Source organism: Kogia breviceps, chromosome 12 (genome assembly GCF_026419965.1).
Source record: "Kogia breviceps isolate mKogBre1 chromosome 12, mKogBre1 haplotype 1, whole genome shotgun sequence".
NCBI lineage: Eukaryota > Metazoa > Chordata > Mammalia > Artiodactyla > Physeteridae > Kogia > Kogia breviceps.
Window position 1 is genome coordinate 14,229,689 of NC_081321.1, and position 15,526 is coordinate 14,245,214.

Below are 15,526 nucleotides of genomic sequence, written 5' to 3' on the forward strand. Positions count from 1 at the left end.
AGGGCTACTGTAGGGACTTAAAAACGTACAGGGTTACAAGGACTCAAGAAAGTTAGCTATTATTGTAATTTATAGGAGATAGAAGAAAGTAGAAATTCAGATTGATAAATAAGTGAATCTTTTAAAAAAGTAAGAGAAAAAGACAAGTTTGTATTTTATAAAACATTATATGATTCAAGGGGTCTATGAAGAGGCAAACTTGTTTTGTCAAGTCTGAATCCACCCCTATTTCATGAATCTACCGCAACCCATCAAACCTATGATACCTCGCACACACAAAACACAAACAGGAAGAACCGTCCCTGTGCTTCAACAGAAACAGCTTTCCATTTTAAAGCCACCTATGCATATTTATATATATATATATATTTTTGTTTGTTTGAAAAATCTCTTGGATATCCAATAGCTCTTTTAAAACAAAGCTCAGATGCTGTGTTTCTGTTGTTTTAAAGAGAGAGCAATCAGGGGAGCGCGGATTAGCTCCCTTTGAATCTCCCTGGGGGCTGGGAAGCTTTCAGGCAAAGCCCGGGGGGCAGGACGCTTTTTTTTTTTTTTTTTTTTTTTAAATCGATCTCGGAACCTTCTCTCCGGCGGCGGGGGCGGGGGGTGGCGCGGATGGGAGGGGTCTGGCCGCGGGGCGCGGCGCCGCTCACCCATCCCCCCCTAGCGCGCGGCTGGGCGGCCGGTCGGCGTCCGCGGAAGATGCGGAGGGGCGGCGGCGCGGGCCCTACCCAGCCCGGGCGGCGGGGCGGGCGCCGCCCGAGGGGGTAGGGCGCGCGCGGGGGCGCGCCGGGCCGGGGAGGCGCGCTCCGGCCGCGCTCGCTCCGCGCTCCCTCCGCTGGTTCGCTCGCTCGCTCCCTCCTCCCTCGGCAGCCGCGGCGGCAGCAGGAGAAGGCGGCGGCGGCGGCTGGGGATCAGACATGGCGGCGGATCTGAACCTGGAGTGGATCTGCTCCCTGCCCCGCTCCTGGACTTACGGGATCACCCGGGGCGGCCGAGTGTTCTTCATCAAGTAAAGAGCTGGGGACGACGCGGGGGCCCGGAGGGGGCGGGAGGCTGGCGACAGGGGGGAGCGAGCCGGGTCGGTGCCTCTCCGGCCCCCTCGGCTCCTCCCGTGCCCCCACTCACGCCCCGTCTCGGCCCCTTCTCTCACCCCTGCAGCGAGGAGGCGAAGAGCACCACCTGGCTGCACCCCGTCACCGGCGAGGCCGTGGTCACCGGGCACCGGCGGCAGAGCACAGGTAACGCCGAGCCCGGCCGGGCCCGAACGGAGTTGGGTTTCGCCGGGAGGAGGCTGCAGAGCCCTGGCCGCCCACCTCCTGCCGGCAACCTGCCCCGAGCCGCCGTCCCCGGGAGGCGGCAAGGTGGGGCGGAGGCCGGCGGGCGGGGGCGGCCGCAGGTAGAGGGGCCGGGGGACTTGCCTCGAGTCTCTGGACGCCCCTCTCCCCCACCTTTGATCGCCACTAGCCCACGGCGCCCTCTGCCCCATCCCAACCTGCTCTTCCCCCACGCCCCTGGGTGGCCCACTCCCCTCCCCCGGGAAACCTGGGATCCTGAGTTTTTCCTCCGGCGGCCACTCCTGAGTCCTCCGAGCGCCCCCAGGGCCCCCCACCTCGCCCCCCTTTCAACCTTTAGGAAGTCCTTTCCCACTCCCCTCCTGCAGCCCGGGACCCTGCCTTTCGTCCGCCGGGAGAATGTGTCCACATCCTCCCCCTCCTCCCCGGGAGCTGCCTCCCTCCTCCTGTGCGGCTTCCTCCTCCGAGGTGGGACTTGTGGGTAGGTGGCTGTTGAAGGAGGAGGAGGAGGAGGAGGAGGAGAAGAGGAGTTTGGGGGTGCTTCGATCCTCTCCGCGACAGAGCGGCTTGGGAAATCTAGACGCTTTCCCTCGTGTCCCCGGAGGAGCAGCCGGGACTGGGGCAGGCATTTGCAGCTGCAGTTGTTGGCCAGCCAGATTCGAAGTCCCCGGCGGCGGCACTGAGGTCGCACACACGGCCAGGAGGCGGTGGGCGTGCTGGGAGGTGTCCTGCGTGTGGGCACTGGTGCCCTAGTAGGAGAGTGTCGCCGGCGAAGCATATCTTCCTGGTGCCTTGGGTAGCTTGTTTGAATGCTGCATGTGAGTTGAGCTGCAGGAGAGCTGATTGGAGCTTCAGTGCTGGTCTGGCTTTCTTTTGTCATTCTTTGTGTACATTCTCGAAACTTGTTTGTCTTTGAAACGTAACATGTGTTCTCTTCCTGGCCTGCCTCTGTTTCGGGTGATTGGAAAGGCTTGAGAACAGTTTGGGTGGAAGGTGAGGCTGGCTTCAGAAGTCTGTAGAGCTTGCCCTCCGGGATACTTCTCCAACTCTGAGATTTTCTCTTAAAGTTGCCAGGATATTGAACAAGCCTGCCTTCTCTATTAAATTCTGGAGTTCAGCGAAGTGACTAATATCTCTAAATTTGCAAAAAGGTGGAGGAGGAAGGGGAAAGCTGGTATAGCAAGCATGATGAGGTTACATTTTTAAGGCATTTCTGACTAATACGGCGTCATATTTCTTAACTACCCGATGTCGTCTTTGACTTGAATGTACATTTCAGTGTTTTGCATACGTAAGTCAACTTTGATGGCCTCTTTGCCTTACGGATAGTAACAGGTTTGTGTCACAAGAGATAATATGATATTTAGATTATTTAGCCTAATCGTTTCGTGGAATTATTCCATGATTATTTTGGCTATGTGAAATATAAATCTTTATCCTGTTTACCCCTAAGGATTTGATAACATTCACACCTCAGAAAATTTTATTATATGATTTCAGGTTAATTTTAGTTTTGAGAGATGATCTTGATTTTTCTCTGGTTTGGTTTACTTTGACCTTGTACACACATCATCGGTTTTTTTATTTCAGAGCGGTATTATGATTAAATCCAAGACACTGGTCGTTTGTAAGTAATATGTAGCACAGAATGGTGCCATCGTTCACCTGCATTATTGCCAGCTTTATTACTTGAAACTTCACATCTCTTGAAGTCAAGTCTGTAGAAACACACATGTACGTATAAGTATGTGATTTCAGATTTCTTTCCCCTTAATTAAGTACTTAGGAAGTTCTTTCTCATCAGTGACACTTCCTGGATGGATTCACTTATGTAGCTCAAAGATAGGGTCTTACATAGACACAACACACCTAGGAAGAAGTGGGTGTTACCTTTTACGCATAGTCTTTTTCTTTGGTTTTGGGGGAGTTTTTGGCCTACTGTTCAAGGGTACTTACCTAGGATTACAAGGCATCCCTTTGCTTTTTTGGCTGCCAGGGTGTAGTTCCTCTCCACTCTGATCAAAGTGTATAATTACATCAGATAACCTAATATTGTTGATACTTTTCTGGTGGATTTACATTTGAATTGCCATTTTCCCAAAAATGATATTATATCTGAGTTTTATTACCAGTCTAATGCTTTTTGGGGGGGTTAGAAACCTACTTAATAAATGAAAGTAGCTGATCATGAAAAGGAATAATTAAAATGGTTTGAAACTTACTGTGCTGTTCTATTGAAGTAATACTAATGGTGAAATGTATGTTTTTTTAGATTTGCCTACTGGCTGGGAAGAAGCATATACGTTTGAAGGTGCAAGATACTATATAAAGTGAGTTTTTTTAATTATGATTTTTTTCCCTTGGTAATTCAAATGTGATTAACCTTTGGTTGTATGTCTAGGTATGATCATGATTTCTTAAGGTTTTTTGTATTATATTGACTTTATGCTTTATGAGTGTTGGAATTTTGAGGTAAAAGATGACACTCAGTTTTCTTATGTTGTTTGCCTGGACCTTCATTGATTTGGCAGTTAGATCATTTACGGCCACAGTTACATTTTTGGTGCTTCTGTATATATTTTTGAGTGATAGCGCATTACAGTATTTTGTCTTTAGTATGTTACCTTTCTTTTTTCTTTTTAAGTGAATTCTGTTCATGTGTGTTTTGACCAGAACTATTAATAAGTAGCAAAAGTGATGTAAAGCTAGATTACAGTTTGATGGACAATAACAGGACTGAAAGTAAAAGCAAATAAATAAGGAATATTTCACAAACATCTGTTAGAGCATTGTTTGTAATTTGCCTCCGTTTATTTAAATATATCTAAGTTTTAAAAATACATATCGAAATATTTTACTGGTAATTGTGTTTGAATAAAAGACTTTCAGTAGCACTTACAAGGGACAAATGACCAGTCCTAATGTTAAATTAATTCTGTAGAATATTGAAATAATTTTCTGTTCAGAATTAACTTGATAGTACTTGGAGACAAAGACAATGTTTGAGGGCAATATTATATAGGAAAATTTTTTTCAAGGGAAGATAAAGGTGGTTTTATCTTCGTTTTAAATTAGAAACTGTTTACTTAAGAGCTTGTTTTTGTTGTTTTAAAATTTTTTGTTTAATTTTAAGGAACTGAGGCTTGAAAGACAATGCTTAAATACAAGATTTGGTTGAGATGTCAATGGTTTAATAATAATAACAGGTACCTAGCTAAAGGCACCTCTGTTACATTGGGCCCAGTAAGGTATTTTGCTAAGTGCCATTTTAAAGATGATGCCATACTTCACTAAATTATAATTACCTATATGGTTTTAACATTTTTTTGAATGATATTTACATAAAATGTTAAGGGATATGTATAGTATTAGCTATGCTTGCTTTTTTGGATGTAGAAATAGAGAAAGCAGAACTAAGATACAGGAATGGAGTATAGTTTCATGATGTGGTCCTTCTCTGGATATGTTTAATTTACATCTTTTATTTGGAGATTGTGCTGTGCATTGTTAGATGGCCTAAAAAATCAAGGCATGAGTAAAGTGCAGAGTCACCAAGTATTTTTTCTAGTGGTTATTTTTATCCTGAATTAAAGTGAGTTTGTATTGCCATGGAAAGGGATGCTTCTTTTTTTTTTTGGACAAAGTATTGATATTTCTGAAGAAAGACAGTAATTTTGGTGGAGTTCATTTATTTTTATCCAGTATAATTTTAACTACTGTGCCTTAAGCCTAGATCTACAGAATAGGAGTAACATTACAATTCTCAATATTATTTAAATGTCAGTGAATGTGTACATTCTTAGATGAATGTTTGACAGTACAGAATGTTATTCTGTGTGGGCCAAATATGTATGTTTTAATTTAGAAGTAAGCTGTTAGAAAGACTGAGTTTTCTTTTGTTTTACTAGCCGTTTCGATTAGAGTTTCTTTTATGTTGACTTAAACAAATTAGAATCTTATTTGAGTGTCATGCCTAAGTAAGTTTCTCAGGCAAATGAGGACAATATTAAGAACGTGGTAATAATTTTACTTTAACTCAGGATACATTTTTAAACTAGTGGGTTTTAATCATGTGGTATTGATAGACAGCAGATCATTGTGTCCAAAAGTAGCAATAAATAATTTATATTATGAAGGTAATTTGTTCTAAAATTGAGCATGTTTTAGAAATATACACTCATTAAACTTCAAGTAAAATAACCATTGACGAATACATGATTTGCTCAATGTTAGGTGCTACTTCTTTTCCTTTCTGGGTTATATCAGAAGACTAATTTCTTTTAAGATTAGTTAAATCTCTAATGTGGGCTGTAATTGCCTAGAAATTTTTTACTTACTTGTGTTGTGATGAGCAATTAGGGATGCCTGATCATTCTCATATAATAGAGGCACTACTTTTATCTTAAACTTCACAATTTACAGAGTGCTTTCACATATGTTACCACGTCTGAATCTCATTTTAATCGTGGATGTAGTCAGAAGAATTACTCTTCCCATTGTCACACCACATAATAAAACAACAGAAACATGCCGTTGGAACTTATGGTCTGCAAAGACAGCAAGATGAGAAACAGCAGGAACATGAACTATATTTAGAATGTTCAGAGTAGGAGAAAGGATAGGAGTCTTCAGTAGGAAAGTGATGACTGTTGGTGGATATATTTCTCATTGTTGGTTCTTTTTTAGTTGAAGTAAGGAGTTTACTGCTCAAATTATAAGAAAAACAGGTGATATAGTGCGCAGGGTGGATTTTGTTCACAGGGGAAGAGCGAAGATGAAAGGCCAAGAAAAGACACATTGACCATCTTGTTATTCCTAATCCTGCGTTCCTGGGAGGCTCCCAGAGCAAGAACGGAGACTGAAAGAACTTGAGTTGTTTCTACTTTAGTTCCCAAGTGAAGTACATTTAACTCTCAAGTTATTTCTCTCCTGAACAAATGTTGGTGTTTGTTCAAAATGGCAGAAGAAGAGTTTATCTTTGCATAGTATTTTGGTATCAATGACCGCATTCCCGTGGGCATTAAGGAGAAGAGCACTCTTGTGGGGAAGAGTTGGAAGACAGGCCTTGACCCTCTAACACGTTGGATGGAGCCCAGTCTTCCCATCTTTAAATTAGGCTGGCTGGAAAAGACAACTTCTCAATTCCAGCCCACTTTCAAATTTCTTTGAATTTTATACTATTCTGGGAATTTACAGTATTCTACAAAATAATGAACTCACAGTGCCAAGAAGAGATAATGTGGGAAATGTGGAAAGTTCCTTAGCTTTCCTATTCCGGTTAACTGTTTAATCTCCCTCATTAAGCTTTGTGCCGATAACCATAGATAAGTCTAAGCGGAGCCAGAGCTGTGTTGTGCTTGCCGCCTTTCTGTTGCCACATTTTGTGTTTTGTGTACTTATCTTCCAGGGAGAGCTGTGTGAAAGCAGTTAACAGTGCTATCTAATGTCAGCAGAGGAGCTGATCAGAGTTGTGTTGTATAAATCTGAGCTGGATAATCAGTTTACTTCATAGTTTACTTTATACAGTTTTTGAAATTGGTTCTTTCATGAAAGTCTACAGTTCAGAAACAGAATATGTATTATAGAGAAGGTATTTTACTTTAAATCAGTTTGGCCAGAAAATATTAAAATTTGAAAATTAATTCTGTATTGTAAAGATAAATATTTAGCTTTCATTTTTTATGAGAAAAGCTTGCCTTAAGCTAGCCAGCCTCTGAATTATTTTATTACTTGTGTGTGTGTAAATACATATACACAGAGTTTGAATTTGATTATTTCCATATTGCTTTTTAACACTTAATTCATGCTTTTTATCTTTAGGAAGAATGCTGAAAATTGCCAGTGATCTTTATAATTTATAAAGTGTAGCTTTAAATATTCAAATAACTTAGCTTGTAAAGTACAGAAGATAATCTTATATATTTGAAGGTTATAAAACTTTCTGCTTATTCCTTGAAATATTACTTAATGACTCTGTAATGACAGGTCATGGTAGCTTAAAATGGATGTGTCATTGACTATGGCTAATTTAAAGGGCTAAGTAAATCTTAAAACAATGCTCTCCTAATAGTGAGAAACTTTGTTCTAATTATTTAGAGGTCATTGTCTTATGTGGCAGGTTTGGGGATCAAAAAAATGTCTTTGCAGGGTGATAAAGTAGTATGTAAATTTTGTGAGGTTATATTTTCATATTGCTTTTTTCTTGATTTAAAATTTTAAGTTCTGAAAATTGAACTTTTTCTTAGATATGCAAATAGAGCAGTGTTTGATTTTTGACTAATGAAGTTTCATTTCAGTATCTGCTATAGTTGGATCTAATGTGTGCTTAGAATTTCAAACTAATCTGCAGTGATGGGAATTCTAGTATGAAATAGCCATTTAAGGTTGCAAGTGAGAGGAAAATCTGTTTCTTCACCGATTATCACAAGTCAAACTATGAGTGAAGACAAGGAACATAGCTGCCACGAGAATGTGAGAATATATTGCAATATATTTGATATTTAAAATTGTTTGGTACAGGAGTACTATAATATTATAATTAGATATAGCAACACAATGTTTCAGAACAATTCCTGAACATTGTACATCTTTTTCATATTCATAACAGAGTTTTTGGAATAAGTAATCCTTTTTAAAAAAATTTTTAAATTTATTTATTTATTTGGTTGCGCTGGGTCGGCAGGCGGGCTCCTTAGTTGTGACATGCGAACTCTTAGTTGTGGCATGCATGTGGGATCTAGTTCCCTGACCAGGGATCAAACCCAGGCCCCCTGCATTGGCAGCATGGAGTCTTAACCACTGGGCAACCAGGGAAGTCCCAGAATAAGTAATCCTTCCATGTGTAAAGCACTTTATGCTGATTCGATAGGTACAGCATAACAATTGAACTATGATTTCAACCTTCAAGGAGTTTGTAGTATAGAGAAAAGCATGCAGTGTATTAAAAAAGGGAGATAGTGTGGGCCCCATGGACTTGGTTAGTGTGAGGCACTTCAACACAGCATTCAGTGAATTTAATTCTCACAGTAGGCCCTCATTTTCTTTTTCTCCCTGCCACCACCCCTTTTTCAGGATGAATCTGAAGCTTAACGAGGTTAAGGGCCTGTTGTAGGTCATATAGTTTCACGATGAGTCACTAGCATTCAAATTAAGGTCTCTGGGCTGAAACCCTTCTAGACCTAAAAATACAGGGCAGTATAAACATCCTATAGTATGTGTCCCTCCATAAGTAGGTTGCTTGGGGACAGAAATATCATTTCAGAGAAATAAGTACAGTGGTTAGGTTAGTAGGCCAATCTACAAATAGAAGCTTGTTTCACCCCCCTAAAAACCTGTTGACTAGTATTATTTTAGTAGAACCTTTGGAATTTGGTCCTTCCTTTACATCCACTCAAGAGTGCTAGACACTGTTCTAGGTGTTTGGTGATACAACTGAGACCCGGCCTTCCTGGAGCCTACAGTCTAGTAGGAAAAAGACGTTAAAACAAAACATGGAACAAACATGTAATTTTAAAATGGCGTCTTCCTAAAAGAAAAGCAGAGTGTTTTGTGACAGATTAGGAAAGTTTACCATAAAGAACAGTGTTTCCGTGATAAAATGTGTTTAAGTTCAAGGGTGGGGTGACAGGATTTCCAACTTTAGTGAATTTTATCGTGGGATCTCATTGTCCTTTTTAGCCCCAGGATGGTTGCTCAGGACCACGCCTGCTCAGTGCCTTCTTGTAGTGCCTGCCTATAGCTTAATGCCAGCATCTAGTGAGCCTCTGAGTAAATGGTGTCTGTACTGATACTGCTGGCCTCCACCCTCCAGAGGAGTTAATCGGGATAGAGCAAGAGGAGTCCCCACAACTCAAGTGATTGCATTTGGAGAACCCTTTCTGGATTTCTCAAATGATTTTCCCCTAATGTGGATTAGACCTCTTTCTTTGTTTTCTTCTTATTCTCAAAGCTGGTGTAGTTTAGGAAGGGGGAAGAAATGGGGAGTAGAGAAAGAATTGGTTGGAAGAGTCAGAGTTGGAGACCTTGAAGACTGGTAGGATGTACACATCCCTGTCTAGGCACCTCTGTCTGCTCTACAAGGACAAGGGGTTTCTCAGCAATTGTGGGCCAATACTCTCTCCTGGGACCTTTTCATTTTTCTGTAGCAGATATGTAGAAGTTGGGGTTAATGGTGAAAATTTACTTGTATAGATGTGTATGCGTAAATTGGAGTTCATATAAAAAATGATGCTGGATGTCCATCAGAGGGTGTCTTAAGAAGTCAGAGGAGGAAGAAGGAGTTTACTTAGGTCGGGCTGACGTGGAAAGGCTTGAAGGAAGAGGCAGGAGTTGAGCTAGGCCTTAAGGGCATGGATGGAATTCAGATGGGTTGAGATAGATGACTGATAACATCAATTCACGGGGGTGGGGACATGTATAATATGTGTGATGAGTAGTGGTAACTACCCGCTGTTAAGTGATTAGAAAATGCTAGGATAATGGGAAGTCAGAGGAGGAATACTGTTAGGAGTACAGTTTGTTGTTGTCTGGTCTTTTTTTTCTTTTTCTTTTTCGCGGTACGCGGGCCTCTCACTGCTGTGGCCTCTCCCATTGCGGAGCACAGGCTCCGGACGCGCAGGCTCAGCGGCCATGGCTCACGGGCTAGCATTAATAGCTTAAAGTGAAGGTTTTAAGGGAGATTTTAATATAGGCAGCTTGGTTTAGAAAGGGGCAAACCTGGAATCGAGGAGTCCCGTCCTGGGTCTGTTGCTGTAACCTGGGAGTTAGTTGCTGGAACCAGCTTGGTAGCTGTGGGAATGGAAAGGAAGGAGGCCGTTGATCAAAGATACTGAAGAGGAGTTGACAGGCCTTTGGGAGTCTTGCTGAGCTGGGAGGCTGTCAGAGAAAGAGAGGTCAAAAGTTACACAGCAGGGGCTTCCCTGGTGGCGCAGTGGTTGAGAGTCCGCCTGCCGATGTAGGGGACGCGGGTTTGTGCCCCGGTCCGGGAGGATCCCACGTGCCGCGGAGCGGCTGGGCCCGTGAGCCACGGCCGCTGAGCCTGCGCGTCCGGAGCCTGTGCTTCGCAACCGGAGAGGCCACAACGGTGAGAGGCCCGCGTACCGCAAAAAGAAAAAAAAAAAAAGTTACACAGCAGCCTTTGTGTCTGAGTGGCTACAAGAATGATTGGTACCCTTGACCAGAATAAGGGAATAGGTGGTTGGGGGGAGCTCTCTAGGTGGAGGTGTTAATGATGGTTTGGTTTTTGAGCTGCTTATCTTGAGAGGGCATAGTATTTTAGGTGGCTAATACCTGGCCTTTCCAAGGGACTCCCGACATTATCTTCTGTTCCTCCCTCATGAATAAGAAATACAAACCACCTCCCTGCCCCCCCGCAAAATGCTATCTCAGCTACCTAATTATCTCCAAAGAGTATGTAGATCCAAGCCAGGAATGTCATATTCATCCACCCGATAATTCATTCAGCAAACACTTACTGAGTGCTGTGTGCCAAGTGCTTTAGGTTTTATGAACGAAACCGACATGGACCTTGCTCTCAAGGAGCTTATAGTTAAATTAAGGAGAGAGACAGCAGTATCATAATCACAGATATATAGTCGTAGACTGATAAACGCTATGAAGTATACATCATGCTTTGAGCAGGTGCATTGTGAGGACTTGGCCCAGTGTGGAAGAGGCCTTTCTCACAAACATAAGGAATAAGCCTTCCTCTGAGAGCTCAGCTGCAAAACCCCACAGAGTGATGAGAACAGAGCAGTGCAGAGTCACCTGAAAGATGAATTGATAGCATCTTGGGCTTGAGATTGGACCGTAACCTGAGTGAAAGCGTTGCTATAGCTAAAGAAAGACTTGGGATGGGGTTGGTGTGATGTGGAAATTTAGCAAAAGGAGAACAGCTGCAGCAGAAGTTACTCTCTGCTGTCTATTAGAGAGCAAGGCTAAGCCAATTGATTTTGACTATTATTCCAGTCCCAGTGGCAAAGGTCTTCCAATTACTCAGTCGTTCACTGATACATTTTGTTCCCTTCACTTCTCTTCAATACGTTTTGAACTCATAATTATGTGCCTTAGCAATTAGGTACAATCATTAAACAAAATAGACCAAAAAACTTTACCCTCTGGGGACTGGGATGGTGGAGGAGAGAATATCAGACAAAGAAAATATAATAAGTTTTATGGTATGTAAGAATATATAGATGCTGTAAGAAAAAAATTAGAGCAAGGTATGGAGGATCAGGAGAGGAGTGAAGAGGAATGGGTGTGGGAGAAAAAGACAGTGGAATCAGAGAAGGAAGAGCCGGGCTGTGTGGTGGCCTCCTTGGTTGATATAATTGGCTGTTAACAGAGGGAGATGTGGAGCCGTCGCAGGTCTGAGCAGAGGAGGAGATGCATGGTCTGGCTTCGCCCTTTGAAGGGGTCAGTCTGACTGTTGTGTGAAGGTGAGACTTTGGGGGCCTAGTGGAGCCCTGCCAGTGTAAGTTCTCTCCCTCATCAGATTCTCTCCTTATATTTCTTTTTAACACTTAACAGGATCATGATTAAATATTTAATTGTGTAACCCCATATTTCTTTTAAGCTGCCAGCGATGATCAGTGCCATTGATTTAATAATAGTAACAGCTTTTCAGAGGGGAGAGACATAACCATATTAAATAAACCCCTTGATCCTTAATTCAGAGATAGTATATTGAAAAAGCACGTTTTAAAATCAAGTCAATGCTTGCTTAATACCTGTTTGCTTACACTGCTTATGGTAGGTAAGCTTCATGAAAAGCAGCTCGTTCATTGCTGTGTTTTTACTCCCTCAGCTTAAACTTTTCTCTTAGTAGTTCCTCAGTAAATATTTGTTGATTGATGAATTTTGATGGTGACAGTCAACTTCATTCCATGCTATTCAGAAACCTTGTAACGTGGCTCTTTGTGAAATTTAAATACTCTCTTTATGTGACATCTCTCTGTCCCGAGATGAATTAGGAAATCACCTGTTTCTCGAGTTTGGCTTATGTGATTCTCCTCCAAGAGACAGATAGGATCTGCTCAGAGGCCTGATTGTGGGACCAGATCCAGGATCAAGCCAAGATAATGCAGGAACCTGTGAGACAGCGGAATCCCAGACCTTGCCACTGACCGTGCCATTTCTGTTTAGAAACGTTCACAGTTCAGGCTGCTGTGGTCTGGAGAATGGGGGAGATATACAGTCATCATTAGTATGAGTAAAGCAAGTGTAGACCACTGAACTCAGTGGGTCCTGGAGAGGCCTGAGAGACATAGAAATCAGTCCTCACGAGGTACAGGTGACAGACGTTTCAGAGCCATGTGGGGAATTCCTTGGTTACTTAGAAGTAGCCTCCTAGCTATTTGGGAATTATTCTCTGAAGTGGCCAGTAATTTCAGAAACACCCAAGAGAATCCCTCTGGACTGTTAACTCCTTGAAGGCAGAGACTGTGTCATAATCATCTTTATGTTTCCAGCACTTGACACATAATAGGCAATGAGATGTTTGAAATGAAGACTTATTACAGATTGTATGAAAAACAAGTCATTGCCCAAATCTGAACATCCCAGGACACTTTTCTGCTTCTCACTTGTCATCTAGTCAGGATTCATATTGTTGTAAATATCAATGACCCAAAGCCAACTATTATAAGCAAAAGCAAACTCTTTTCCCACATTAGTTCCAGGAGTGACACAAGTGAATCCTTCAAGACCCTTTTTTCACTTTTAGAAAGCTTTTCTCCACTTAACCAGAAAAATGTTTGCCCACGGCCCCAAATTACACCCTTTTAGCTTTTTAACCCAAAAGATAATGTTTCTTCTCTATTCCTCAATTTAAAAAAAATCTTAGACAAGGACTTTGACCACCTTGTATTTCATGCCCATTGCTAGAGTGAAGACTGGCCCTCTGGTCTTCAGTAATTTTCTGTCCTTGGCTGAAGCCAAGATTATTATCAGCCAGCCTTCCAAGAAACTGTGTGATGAGGGAGGAAGACCCGGTCACGTAGGAAGTCAGGGTGTGAAAGGCTGCGTGATCAGAGATCTCCTGCTCCTCCCTTGTATACAGTGCACAGTGCTAAAGGCCAGGAAGGCCATGAACCTGAGCATCTGCAGACTTCCTAAGAAGTGATATTATCAATGATTTTCAAGGATGCTTTCTGCCTTCCATTGAAGAAGAAGTAGTTGAAGATGCACGCAGGCTGGTTCAGGCCTGGACCCTGGAGAATGAAGAGGAAGAGTTAAATTCTGAGGAGGAAGCAATAGAAACCAATCCTATACTGGCTGCCTTGAGCAAGGGGGATTGAGGAAACCAACTTTGATTTGGTACAAGTGACAGTACAGCCTCACTGTGATCAAAACTCCACCCTGCTACAGTGGGCCAGGCGTTCCCTCTGGTTCTTCTGAAATCACTGGCCACTTCAGAGAGTAATTCCCACACAGCGTCAGTGCTTGAGGAATGCTACCCAGACTTGCTTGCTACATGCCTCCTGTGGATGTTCTACATGCTTTTTTTCCCCCGTCCCTTCCAAGTGACTGAGATTCTTTACACATATTATTTCTTTGGAATAGACATGGTCTTCAAAAGAGAGAATTTGCCTCTGAGATGAAAAATAGTTTTAGACTTCATATTGAGTGAATTCCATTAGCTTTTGCTGAACTTGGTTGAAGGTGCATATAATACCCATTTTATTAAATATTTACAGTGAAGCTGTTTAACCTAAAATTTAAAACTTAGTAAAATAGGACAGTATGGCAGAGTCTTAAGAAGACACAAGGGGGCTTCCCTGGTGGCGCAGTGGTTGGGAGTCCGCCTGCCGATGCAGGGGACGCGGGTTTGTGCCCCGGTCCGGGAAGATCCCACATGCCGCGGAGCGGCTGGGCCCGTGAGCCATGGCCGCTGAGGCTGCGCGTCCGGAGCCTGTGCTCCGCAACGGGAGAGGCCACAACAGTGAGAGAGGCTCGCGTACCGCAAAAAAACAAAAAAAGAAAAAAGAAACAAGGAATTACTCCTTGCTCAGTTTTCACAGTATACAAAGCAATGGTGGAGGGAAAGTAACTTGTTAAACTTAGTGTCAATTTTTTTTCTCTGAAAATTCATCTGTTCCAGTTTTATTTTGAAAAATTTAATCTATCACAGAATATATAGATGTATCTAATAATGATGGCATTTAAAAAAATTTAGTAAAGAAATGTCAGAGAATGATTCCAAATCTGTGTTTAGTGTGTGTCCTTTTTGTGTGTCCTTTTTTCCAACCTGTTTTATAATGTTAAGTGTTTCTTTCTGATTATAGAATTAAAACATTTGGAAAAAACTGAAGAGTATAAAGAAGGATAAAATAAAATCACCTGGTCTCATTATGCAGAGAGAAATTTCTATTAATATTTCAGTATATATGCAAAAATATTTTTAAAGATTTGGGTCTTATTGCTAATACTGTGTCGAATGCTGTTTTCATTAAAGTTATATCGTGTGTCCTTATGTCATTATATATTTATTCAATGGAAGATTTTTTAATAATTCTGATGTTCTGTCTTATGAATATATAATAGTTTAATCATCCCTCTATTTTTATAACTTTTTTTAAAAAAAAAACACTTTTGTTTATTTATTTATTTTTGTCTGTGTTGGGTCTTCGTTTCTGTGCGAGGGCTTCCTCTAGTTGTGGTAAGCGGGGGCCACTCTTCATCACGGTGCGCGAACCTCTCTCGTTGCGGAGCACAGGCTCCAGATGCGCAGGCTCAGTAGTTGTGGCTCATTGGCCTAGTTGCTCCGCAGCATGTGGGATCCTCCCAGACCAGGGCTCGAACACGTGTCCCCTGCACTAGCAGGCAGACTCCCAACCACTGCGCCACCAGGGAAGCCCTCGTCCCTCTATTTTTAGATGGCTATGTTGTTTCCAACTTTTTGCTTTGAGAAAAATCCTTATATAACATATGCATGTCTGTTTCCTAGACTTGGAATTATTGGGATATAGGGTATGAGCTTTTTAAAAGGTTCATTACTTAACATTTTGCCAAATTGCCCTCTAAGAGATTTGTACAAAGTTATGTTCTCCCCTTAGTATATGAAGTGTATAAAAGTGTCCCTGTTTCTCCATACCTACAATAAATACTCTGGACAGATGAAATTTGAAGGTAACTGATGGCGAATCTGTGTGGGTTGTCCTTAGTGATTCAGATAGTTTGGAACAGGGATTAATCTTTCAGTTATCTGTTGCTACATAACCAACTATATCCCT

At 42.2% G+C, this 15,526-nt stretch overlaps 1 protein-coding gene across 24 annotated transcripts in view; it reads left to right on the plus strand.

Annotated features, from left to right (window-relative positions):
• Positions 1 to 768: 768 nt before the first annotated feature.
• The window catches only part of PLEKHA5 (pleckstrin homology domain containing A5), a 235,259-nt gene continuing 220,501 nt past the window's right edge, over positions 769 to 15,526 (plus strand). For 12 of the 24 annotated variants that reach the window (XR_010835774.1, XR_010835775.1, XM_067008811.1 and 9 more), the window contains exons 1-3: positions 793 to 1,012; positions 1,162 to 1,241; positions 3,568 to 3,625. Coding sequence is in view for 22 of the 24 variants with exons in the window: in XM_067008811.1 (XP_066864912.1) it covers positions 921 to 1,012; positions 1,162 to 1,241; positions 3,568 to 3,625 (230 nt within the window). In the remaining 2 variants the exon portion in view is untranslated. Of the gene's footprint in view, positions 1,013 to 1,161; positions 1,242 to 3,567; positions 3,626 to 15,526 lie in introns of all 24 variants that reach the window. The other 12 variants (XM_067008813.1, XM_059082722.2, XM_059082725.2 and 9 more) reach the window with 3 other exon arrangements.